General features: G+C 41.4%; 1 protein-coding gene across 3 annotated transcripts in view; it reads right to left on the bottom strand.

Moving 5' to 3' along the window:
• Window positions 1-591: 591 nt before the first annotated feature.
• Window positions 592-12,632, bottom strand: part of tmem64 (transmembrane protein 64) — a 33,651-nt gene continuing 21,610 nt past the window's right edge. For all 3 annotated transcript variants that reach the window (XM_084081363.1, XM_084081362.1, XM_084081361.1), the window contains 2 exons: window positions 8,654-8,809; window positions 592-1,807 (listed from right to left, as the gene is read on the bottom strand). In XM_084081363.1, coding sequence (XP_083937489.1) covers window positions 1,616-1,807; window positions 8,654-8,809 — 348 coding nt within the window. In that variant the 3' untranslated portion in view covers window positions 592-1,615. The remainder of the gene's footprint in view (window positions 1,808-8,653; window positions 8,810-12,632) is intronic.

Consider the following 12,632-nt stretch of genomic DNA (forward strand, 5'->3'; position numbering starts at 1 on the left):
CAGTGTTTCTCAACCTTTTCTGGATCAGGGCCCATTTGGAAATCTCGTTCTTGGCCCACCCATCTGACCACTTAACTTGTTAAGTGGTCAGATGGGTGGGCCGCGTACATTTTCAGAGCACATAAATTTGAATGATCGATCAATCGATTGTGTTCCGGCTTGGATGATCACAAGCCGAAACTAAACATAGTACACTTTTACGCTCCTATTTATCGGATTCACAATGAAATGGTTCCAATTATTTTTGGGGTGGCCCACTTTCAATACTCTCGCGGCCCAACCAGTGGTCCCCGGTCCCGACAGGTTTAGAATCACTGGCTTATTAGCTACTAGGTGTGCTCTCCCTGCTGACACTACAGCTTTTCTGGCAGAACATAGCAGAGTTTCCCCGCTGTGTGAAGCCTGCTCCCCTATCCATCTGTTCCTATCAAAGCTGCACAAGCGCTAAAATGATCCCAGGCTAGCTAGACGCGCTGGTGTGCTTCTTAGCCAGCAGAACTCGCGACACACTCAGAGATAGGCTGGTAAATGCTTACTGAGAGGATCCTCCAAGCACGCACACGCGCGCGCGCGCGAGCACACGCACACACACACACACACACACACACACACACACACACACACACACACACACACACACACACACACACTAGCCCAAGAATAAGACACTTAAAAAAAGAAATTTGAGAATTTGACTCAACCATTTGAACCCTAGTGTCCCTATTCTGGAGCAAACATTCGGCAAAAATTGCCGGTCTACAGCCTGTCGATCTGCAATTTTTCCGAAGAGATACAGAGTTGTGGGAAAAAATAAATAAGCAGACCTAGTATAGTTCCTTGGGGGAACTAGAACTAAGTATATACTGTAGGGTTTACGTAGTTGAAAAAAGTCAAAGTCTTTCAGAAAATTAATAATGCCCTTATTGATCATACTGTAAAAAAAAAAAGCATTGACTGCACAAGATGAAATAGGAACAGGGAAATCGCCATAAATGAAAAGACGATGTTGTACTGGTGAGAGGTGCATAGGTTGGCAATGGTTTGACACCGACATGGCAAAGAAAAAAAAAGATGACAACAGGTTACCGAGAGATTTCTTGGTTGCACATTCATTGTATTGGCGGGCATTCTACGCCCATCTTTGTTGTGATTTTACTCACTCACTTACTGCCTCTCCCGAAGCCATCCTCCGCACGACAACTCTTGTAACAGAGCCGGACTAATTTGATATGAAGTACTATAATTATAACATTTGAAAAAGAAAAAAAGAAAATTGCCTTGTGATGACGTACCACAAAACCGTTTCTTTCAGCGCCGTTAAGCGAGTTCGTCAAACGGCGCATGGTCCCGCGCTTGTACAAAACGTACCGAGTGAACAGCACAACATCGTCTGCATAAAGACGTAAGCTGTGGTAGGATTTTTTTCCCAGGTGCTTTGTTTTTCGGGAGCGGTGCGATGTCGACAAACCAACGGCCAACACACACGCTTGAGGAGCCCGGAAATCCTCAATCCTCTTTTGCTGTGCGGGTATCCCTTCAGCATTTTCATAGGCATAGGAAGTTACCTCCCGGGGGCTTCATTCAGGTCCGGACAGTCTCGGAGGGGGGGGGGGGGTCAGACCACGTTAACGCAGTTCCCTCCCCCCGCCATCGCCCTCTTGCTGCAGTAGGTGAAGCCGCCGTGACTGGCCGAGGAGCCGTTCATGTGGGACGTCTTGAGTTCCATCTGACAGGCGGTGATGGCCGCGTTGAGCTCCACCTGCGCCCGGTGGACCACGTAGAACATCAGGCCGATGCTGATGATGATCTAGAGGAGTGGACAACATTTTTTAATTTAAACAACAGAGAGGAAAGACTTATTTTTTGTTTTTGTTTTATTTGTGTATACTTTGCACTACTACCGAAGACTGTTTTCCCCCCTGTCCGTCCGTCTGTCTGAAACTTTGCACACACATTCCCGGGAGGCCAAGGAAGAAGCTCTGCCCCAAACATTTCTAATTGGCCTCATGGTGGCGCTAAAACATCTTCAAAACACTTTTTTTTCCTACTACTCCCACAAATCGATCAAACTCATACAAATTGGTACACATTATCTCTGGGGAGATGTGATAAGTCTAATGTTTCAGAAAGTGGATTAACCACTCAAACTCTATATGGTTGACCGGAGTCTCTCAGGACTCTATACTATTGTCTTTACTGTTTTCTGTTATTGTAGGGAAAGCTTTTGCAGAAAAGAGCTTGTCGATCTGCTAGTTTCTGCAAAAGCTTTCCCCACAATACAGATTCTGGGGTTTAAGTGGGTTAACTAGCTCAGTACAGAACTAATCCCATTGATATGGGCTTTGAACCTGTGCCATATGTCATCCAACTATGTCCTGTCCTCCTTCACACTGCTGGCTGAACAGGCATGTACGCTCTTACACTCTGCACTAATTTGTGGTTTATTGTGTTTACCCATTGATTATGCTCTTTCTTTCTTTTACTGTGCTTTGTTTTAATTTTGTTTTTAATCAGATTGATTTATTCTAGCCTCAAAAAAAGGATTTGCCTTTTGCCAGGCCTCAATAGGCTCTATGCACAGCAGCCATATTGGCCAGAAATTGGGCCCCTTCCTTACTTCCCTCACAGGTGTTAACAATGATACTAATGAAGGCTCTGTTCCATTTAGTGTAGCACAGCGGTTCTCATTTGAAGGACCATCATAGCTCTGAGAGTGTACAAATGGAACCAAATGGACCATTAGGGTTCATTTGGTTCCATTTGTACACTCTCAGAGTTACACATCTGTAAGGGGCCATTTGGAACCCCCTCAAGGAACCATGAGGGTCCCTGGACCACACTTTGAGACCCACTGGTGTAGCAGAGTGTTTTCAGTGAGCCAACACACACAATATCAACACCCTGACTCTGTTTGACCAGAATGAAACAGAGCCTTCATTAGTTATCATAGGTAACACCTGTGAAGGAAGTAAGGAAGAGGCCCAATTTCTGTCCAATATGGCTGCTGTGTATAGAGCCTATTGTAAATAAGAACTTGGTTCTTAACTGTTCTGCCCGTTTAAATAAAGGTCAAAATAAATAAATAACTGCCACATACGATACTCATGAGAAATATTGAGCTACGTGCTGAGAGCAACTTTAAACATCAGTATCGGTATCCACCCACAATTCCCCAATCGGTGATCTTTCCGAAACGGACCGCCTGCACATTGAAGCAGTGTGTAATCAGTGCATGTATTGATTTGTGCAGACGTGTCCTTGCCAAAGTACCTGGGGGCCTTCTCCGTGGGCAGCAGGCACTTTTGGGGTCATTTTGACATTTTACTCAGGCTTTTGTGTGCACCCCAAACAGTTTTAAGTAGCTTGATTCAATATTTAGATATATTATATTCATTTTATCACACATGCCCCCCTCCTACATAAGCCCATTGAACTTCAAACTTTGAATCATGTTAGACTCATTGAAAACACATGTCCCTGCTTCTGGTGACTGATATTGTCCTTCTATTGCATGAGGGGATCGACATTTTTCAATTAGATTTTTGATAAATATTCTCTTTTTTAATGAGAAAGAAAGGGTCTATTTGATTACATTTGTACGCTCTCAGAGTTCAATTAACACTCAGGATTTGACTGTTCAAGTTCAAGTTCAAAAAGTGTTTTATCTGAACCTTTAAGAGCCAGTCAGTGGCACTCTAAGCACAAAGCACTAACAGGAGAATAAATTAGCCTAAAAGGCTTCTTCTGCAGTGTGCCAATCAGTCCGTTTAGACCAGTAACTGTAACAGCTCAGAACAAAGCTTAAAGGCAGGGTAAGTGATATTTTTTGGCTAAAAGGTTAAAGCTCTATATTCTGATAGTAATCATTTCTATAGAGTGTTTGTTCAGTAACAGGGGTCTCCATCTCCTCTTCATTTAATAGAAAATACATTTTCAGGTAGGTGACAACTTTTCTGACAATCAGGAGAGAGTACCCATTTATCAGCTTCATGTTTATAGTGTTCCAGATCCAGTTCCAATTTTGTCCACTCATTTCATTGTGTCATCACTTTCAATGTCACTTGTTTTATCTGTATCCTGTCTGAGTTCTCGATCCTAATTGGAGAAAATTGGTATCCTGACCTGAGCTGGAGACATGGAAGACTCCTGTTACTGGACAAATACTCTAATGCTCTATACTATAACTATAGCAATGAGTACTATCAGAATATAAAGCTATTTGAGCCAGACCGCTGGCCTAGCGGTCCCGGCACCTAGGCTCTCTCCCTCTTTCCTGTCTATCTTCACTTCAATATCAATGAAGGCAAAAAAAAGCCCCCCAAAAAAATAATTTACCCTACCTTTAAGCTTTATCTATACTCCAATGCACGACGTTGCCCCTCATTTTGGACTTATGCCCTTCAAACAATGACATACCCTAAGGCCACAGTTGTCTTGATGCCCCACTCACACTGCCCCAGTGTGCCAGCTGATTTCAGCGTTTTCTCATTTACTTCTTTCCTGTCAATGTTTTTTAGACACCAGTGTCTTCTTGAAATTCTGAAATAACAAATCGGTATTTATTTATTTCGCTGATATTTTGCGTATTTAAAACAAAATCATCCTTAACCCTTCAATTAAATTCATAAAATCATTGATTTATTTTATGGACTTGCTGCTTTAGCATTTGGCCTTTGGCCTGTGTGAAATTGACCACACCAAAGGCCAAGTGGCCTTGCCCGTATAACGACTTAATTCCAGGCCTGCTATGAAGTATAGTTAACTATACTTTAAACTGAGACACTGCACATTTTGATTGACTGAATACAGTCGTCGTCAGGCAGAAACCTCTTATCAAAATATTTCAACTTTTTGTGTTCTTTACTTCCAGTAAACGAATGACCTATCAAAAGAAGCAGATCTGCAAGCTCGAAATGTGGTGTGAAGCGACGCTTTTTGAGCTTGTAGATCTGCTATTTTTGAATTTGAATCCTGAAAAGAAACAGTTTTGGACTCTAGTAGTGATTCGGGCTGTCACGATCATGACATTTCACTTAAAAATGATTTGTCATACAAATTGAGATTTGAGATTAACGATTTAATTGTGGTTTTGGCATTATAAATTAAACGTATAAATCCAAATTAGTTTCTTTTAGGCTTTGTAAACAAAAAAATAATAATCAAAATCGAATAAAAATAAATAATGTGCTATATGGCTAAAACAGGCCATATTTAATAAATTAAGTCTTTGAATTCTGTTTTAAATACCGTATTTTCCGCACTAAAAGGCGCATCTGAGTATAAGGCGCACCTTCAATAAATGTATTATTTTCATATATAGGCGGATGCGCATTATAAGGCGCATCCGCACTATACGGCGCACTGACGGTGCGCCTTATAGTGCGGAAACCAAGGGAACCAATATTGATACATATATAAGGCGCATCGGATTATAAGGCGCATCCGCACTATAAGGCGCACTGACGGTGCGCCTTATAGTGCGGAAAATACGGTAGTGGAAATAAGCTATCTACAGGCTCACAACCCGTCACATCGTGAAAATGTATGAATATCTGCCGGCTGATGCATTCATACAGATGAAGGGAAATGATTCAAAATAATTGGGATTGTCTCAAATAATTGCGATCAGGCTAGTATGTAATCATTTTGACAGGCCTAGTTAGTGATGGTTAGAGTGAGCTTTGTGAGGCGCTGGGGGTAAAAAAAAAAAAAAAAAAAAAAGAAGATCTTATCCCATTAAGACCTCAGGCCGATTCTACAACGTTACTATGTCAGTGGTTTTCAAACTTTTTTCATGTGAAGGACCCCGAAATGTATATGTATTTGGCCGCGGACCCCCATCTCAAAATATTTTGTTCCAGGGACCCCGAAGAAGCAAAGATTTGAGTTTTACAAATTTAATAATATATATTAAAATAAATAAAAATAGCCAAAGTGTAAAATAATTCACTCGGTGCCACGCTATGAGCTTGTATATCTGCTATTTTTGAATAGCCGAAGAGTAAAATTATGCTTTTTTTTGCTCAAATCGAAAAATGACAGATGCGTCCCCGGTCTTAATGGGTTACGATGAGTCTTGAAGGTGCATCAAATGTGCAAACCTGTACAAAAAAAAAAAACTACTACAGGAAGAGCCGTGGAGTAGAAAGATCCAACAAGCAGGTAAGTATGCAAGTCTCAGCAAAACCAAAATAGAATACGAGAGGGAACAAAAAGATTCCCAAAATGTCAAAATGTTACAACGGCCCCCGTGCAAGATCTCAAAGCCGGATGAAATGCAGTTGGGTACAGAATGTACCTACTACAGTACAGTACAGATTGCACGGTATGGAACTATGTCCGTAGATAGATGGCCCAGAGGATATGGAAGGTAAAAGACACAATATCAGTAAGGTTTCATCCTTCGGGAAGCATAAAAAAAAGGCACAGAGCAAATTGCTTTGCAATTTTGCCAGTTGTTAGACCAGCTGTCATTGCCGGCTAGAACCGGCACAATTATTACCAGTGGTGTAAAGTAACTAAGTACATGTACTCAATTACTGACTGGATTTGAAAACTTGTGAAATGGGACATTCAGTACAATGAGTACTTTCTACATTTTGATACCAATACTTTTGTACTTTTATTTAAGTCAATTTTGAATTCCGGACTTTTGCTTGTAACATAGTATTTCTACATTACAGTATTGATACTTTTACTTAAGTAAAACATGCGAGTACTTTTTCCACCACTGATTATTACATAATCACAATTATTTTTGCATGATCGTCATAATGGTTTTCCATGTTGAAAAATGTTCATACATTTTCAAAAAATGTCTAAAAATAGCAGAAATAGCAGATCTACAAGGCAAAGAACAACCTTTTGAATCGTAACTCTGGGTGCGTTCGGAAATTGCACACCGGAGCGCACTCGCCTATTAGTTTGCATTGGCCAGTGCGCTCAGTGCTGTATTTCCGAACGCACCCCATGAGTCATCACACATGACCCACATATGACAAACTTCACTAGGTCACATTCCAGTCTAAAGTCGCTTTTACTCGATGACACACCTGCTCCGATACCGATACCGATAATGAAAACATTCCACTAAGCATTGCTTAAACCAGATTAAATAGACCGTTAATGGCAGGGTCAGGACACATCATAATAGATAGGTATGCCATAAGACAGCAACACGCCCTGTTAAAGAGGTGAGCACGCAATGAATGCAGTCATCTGTTCCTGTGGGCTTTTTAAACACCGTTTTCAGAGGTACAGACATTAACTGGTTGAGCTAGCTGGCTGATTCCACACTGTCGTTTCCTGTGCAATTTGCAATGTAGGTATTTAGCAGACGCTCTTATCCGGAGCGACTAACAAAGTGCGAGATCTGAATAAGCAAGAGTAAGCATGAACTCTAGTCAATATTAAAGGTAAATAATCACATAAATAGAGTGTAGAGAGAACAGTGTAGCGCCTCAAAGAATCTAGGATACCAGGTACATTCAAGAATCTATGTTAGACGATATTTAGACTGCTAAGAACATGAAGCATAAAACATAAAACACCCTAGATAGACCATTAAAATAGGAGCCTAGATTAAAAGGAGATTGGATTTATTGTAGGGCTGCAACTATCGATTGTCTTAGCCATTAATCTTTCAATTACATTTTCAATTAATCACATAATTGAAAAAAGAAAAACATTGTTCATTAAAATAAAGTCTCATTAACCACTACAGCACATCGCAATGCGACACGTTGTGAGCTTGTAGATAGAAAATGTGTGGGAAAAATAAATAATAATAATAATTTTCGCCTATAATGACATGGCCCAAAATAGGGACCCAGGGTTGAAGTGGTTAAAACATATCTATTTTGTAGGGTTTATATATCCTCTGTATTGGGAAATGAGTGCGCGCAAAGTATTAATGTTTTGGTGAGCAGTTTTATGAGCCCCATGTGAACAGATGAAGTGACTTGTGTTTCAAGAAGGGTGTGAATCACCAGGGGGCAGTTCCTGCTCTGTTGTGTGTGTGTGTGTGTGTGTGTGTGTGTGTGTGTGTGTGTGTGTGTGTGTGTGTGTGTGTGTGTGTGTGTGTGTGTGTGTGTGTGTGTAAGGGAGAAATGTGCCACCGCTCTATCTCTCTGACCCGCAGGTCGCTTGAAACTGTCACCACGTTGCTTACACCTGTTGCCATTCCATTCGCGCTTCGCTAGTGCCCAGGAGTGATTTATGATTGTGCACAGTTTCTCAAACAGTGGTCCACAGACCACGAGTGGTCCATAGCATAATTAAAGGTGGTCTAATAATTATATATATATATATATATATATATATATATATATATATATATATATATATATATATATATATATATATATATATAGCCACTTTGTTAAATGTATCAAATGTTTAAATAACATTATAAGTCCATCAAATTTAAGAAAGCATTTGAACACAATGTGTATTGCAGGGAAAAACTGCATGTTTTCTTGTCTTTTATTTTTTAATGCCAAATGTTGGACCTAGAATATGGATGCTAGGGTTCATCCCAGCTCCTATTGAGCCAGTTGTATCTGGTTTATTCCAGTTGTATCGGGTTTATTCCAGTTTTATCAGGTGTATTTGGTGTTGTCATGTGTGTCATTGTGGTTCACTGTCCGCTGACCTGCAGGCTGAAGACGAAGTATCCACTGAGGCTCTGCTCGGCGATGACGTCCTCCATGGTGCGCAGCGTGGTGCCCAGGTAGGAGTTGAGGAGCTGGGTGGGCAGCAGGCCCACCGACGAGGCCACCAGGTAGTTTGGCAAGGACACATCTGTGATCTGCAACAAATCAAATACATGACACTGATTAGACCCAGTGGGACTCAAACTTTTAGGCCACGGACCCCAATGAACTCTTGAGTGAAGAAACGGACCCCCATGGACGCTGAGAGTGAAGAAATGGACCCCCATGAACGCTGAGAGTGAAGAAATGGACCCCCATGGACTCTCAGAGTGAAGAAATGGACCCCCATGAACTCTGACAGTGAATAAATGGACCCCCATGAACTCTGACAGTGAATAAATGGACCTCCTTGAACCCCCTGAAAGAACCCCACTGAATTAGACATTGATTCAATATGCAGACAGTCAGTTTGAGAACTTTCAGCGCCCTAGGGATCCACATATTGGGACATTCTGGGCCGATACTAATGCCGATGTTTAAAATGATCATTTGGGGCTTGGGTGGGGGCTCGGGTGGTGTTCAGATGATGTAGGGGTAAAGTATCTGCCCACCACCGCGTGGTGGGCAGTCTAAGGCGTTTCGAATCCACCGTGGTGCATCCCGCTTGGCCGGGCGTCTATACAAACACAATTTGGCGTGTTCGGGTTGGGGAAAAGCCGGACAGGGAGGGTAGTCTTTGTCACTGCACGTACTCCTACGGGCTGGGGCCGTCAGTGTGGAACGTCGAACGGAAGATTTACTGCTCCATTCACTTCCTGGTTAACTTATTACTTAAAAATCCTGTATCTCGGCTTGTGCGTTTTCCTATGTAGGCACAGCATCATTTATGACTGCTATTATTTGTTTGTCAACAATTACCCATGGATGTATTAAGAGAACAATTGTTTTAGGGCCCACAGCTGCTTATGTACTGTAGATATACAGCCCTGATTTATAAAGAAAATATTAATAATAATTCAATCATACTTAAAACAAATATTGACTAGTTCGACTACTGCCACAGTGTGGACTAGTGGTTATAGGAGTCGACTAGTTCAGTGGTCTAGTGGTTCTCAACCTGTGGGTCGGGACCCCCAAGTGATTTTGGGGGGGTCCCCAGGTGACAGTGAAGTGACCATTTAAGGAATTTTAAGACCATTTTAATACAAAAAAAGCATAAAATAAGAAATTAAGAAATAAAATAAAATAAAGACAATTACAGCAAAAGTAATCAACAAACGCAATAGCAGATCTATAAGCTCACGATGTAATGCCTCAACTCCTACAATTCCAAGTGCTTGTCAGAGTGTGGGGGGGGGGGGGGTAATCAAATTTGGGTCGGGGCCTGAAGAGGTTGAGAACAACTGGACTAGTTGGTGAAACCCCTAGGAGACACAGTAGGCTGGGTATAGTATAACGGAGACTTGTCTTGTTCAAGTTCACGTGCAGATGGTGCACGGTCATTTCTCTGCCTCTCCCAGTATAACACCAGCTCTCTGAGGTCACTTCTAACCTTCTTTTTCTGTTATTTACAAGTATGGAAATTCAAAGTGTCCGTGTGTGGAGCGCATGTTATGTGTAATGTCACTCAACGTCCCTGTGCCGCCGTCTAAATATAAACGTGTCTGTGTGTGTGTGAGCGCGAGCGCGCGCGTGTGTCTGTGTCTGTGTGTGTGTGTCTGTCACCCTTGAACACCAATGAGTGATGACATAAGCTGGTGTGTGTGTGTGTGTGTGTGTGTGTGTGTGTGTGTGTGTGTGTGTGTGTGTGTGTGTGTGTGTGTGTGTGTGTGTGTGTGTGTGTGTGTGTGTGTGTGTGAAGATGCGACCTTCGCATTCGGTACACTGTGACTCCAGCGTTGCTGATAGCGCTGTGTTTGGGGTGTGTGTGGGGAGGTGTCATCATGGCTCGTTGCAGCGAGACAGAGTGTGTGTGTGTGTGTGTGTGTGTGTGTGTGTGTGTGTGTGTGTGTGTGTGTGTGTGTGTGTGTGTGCCAAGATGTTATCTAGGTTAAGTCAACACTCATGCTTAACATGTAGATCCAGCATGAATGTCTTTCCCTCCATGATAAATCCAAACCTGTTAGGCTGGGTTGGGGCACAATTTTATTGCATCCTCATGTCCTTATGAAAGCCTAGATCATCTGGCTGATGTCACTCTTGGGACAAACAGGCCTAGATCTCAGTGTTTCTCCTTGACAAATTATCCCCAATATGTCCACATCATGTGTAAACAAGGCAGAACTAAAATCCCACCACCTATTCCAAGGGCTCCCAAAACCGTTCCATGACAAGGCCCTTTACCTTCATGATTAACCCATTAAGACCTGAGGCCAATTCTAAAAAAAAAATCAAACATTTTTTTTTATAATAATGATGAGTTACAAGTGTTTGCTTTAAAAAATATAAATTCAAAGATTTGCAAAAGTTTTCACGATTTTTCAAAAATAGCGGATCTACAAGTATATCTTGTATATCTGCTATTTTTGAATAGCCAAAGAAATCAAAAATGACACAGATGCGTTCCTGGTCTTAATGGGTTAAACTAGGATTGGATCGTTGATTTTCTTTGATTCTTCACTCGCATCATCATCATTGTGACATACATTTACCAGAACATTGGCAGAATTATAACTTATTATATAGTAGCGTATTATAGAATGATGGCTAAATAAAAACATAAAACGATGTACAATGCAGATTCAAGGTTTCTGGCCGACAGCGATGATATATATCGTTGCTGTTCGGGCAGAAACCTCTCATCTCCAAATGTTTTACTGTTTGTGTTTTTTCATAAATTAACGCCCTACTTGATCATACAACAGCGTCACACAAAAGCATCAAAAGTAGCAGATCTACAAGCTCGAAAGCTGTCGAGCTTGTAGAGCTGCTGCTTTTGCCGTTTTTCAATCTGAATATTGAAAAGCAACAGTTTGGTGACATATGAGGTTTCCACCCGACAGAGACGATAATTTTTTTAAACTCCCCATTCAAGTCTCCTATTGATCAAAAAGTCATGTTAACCCATTCAATCCATGTTAACCCATTTTAGTTATAACCATACTTTGGGCTATTCAAAAATAGCAGATATACAAGCTCATAGCATGACACCAAGTGCCGCGCTATGAGCTTGTATATCAGTTTTTTGTTGTGCAAATCTTTGAATATATATACTGTATATTTTTAAAGCGAACATTTTTAACTCAAATCTTTGCTTCTGGGGATTCTACAAATGTCTTCTAAATCCTAACAGTTTTTTGGGGAAAAAACATATGTTGCTATAATATCAGTGGTTCTCAAACTTTTTTTTGTCAAGGACCACCCGGCCAAAATGATATGTATTTGGCCGCGGACCCCACATCTCCAAATATTGTGTTCCAGGGACCCCCACCAGAAGCAAATATTCGAGTAAAAAATGTATATATATAGTCAAAGATTTGCACACATTTTCACGATTTTCTTTAAAAGAAATAGCAGATCTACAAGCTCATAGCGGGGCACTCGGTGCCGCGCTATAAGCTTGTATATCTGCTATTTTTGAATAGCCAAAGAAATCTTGAAAGGATTGAATGGGTTAATTCACTGGTTACACAGGGCCGTGATCCTACAATTCCTCTACTGTTTATATAATAGCTTATTTATTCCCCAGATTAGGCTCTTGTAAACTCAGTCAACTGTTTTACTGTCAGTATCTTTTTTTCCCTTCTTTTTAATGCTTAAGCCAAACAGATGGTTTTCTCCTGCATGACTGGATAAAATGACCTTCGTTTTTTTTTTTTTGCGCCGTGGAAAAAAAAGGGGGGGAACTTTGACGGAGCGCCGTCTCTCCTGTGCGTCCAAAGGTTGTTAGACGCACCCAATCAGCACGGGATAAGAGAAACCGGGTCTCAACGACAGGTCCGGGGACCACCCGGGGGTCCCCAGATGGACCCTCTACGA

Source organism: Gymnoscopelus microlampas (assembly GCF_963454915.1).
Source record: "Gymnoscopelus microlampas genome assembly, chromosome: 15".
NCBI classification, from domain to species: domain Eukaryota; kingdom Metazoa; phylum Chordata; class Actinopteri; order Myctophiformes; family Myctophidae; genus Gymnoscopelus; species Gymnoscopelus microlampas.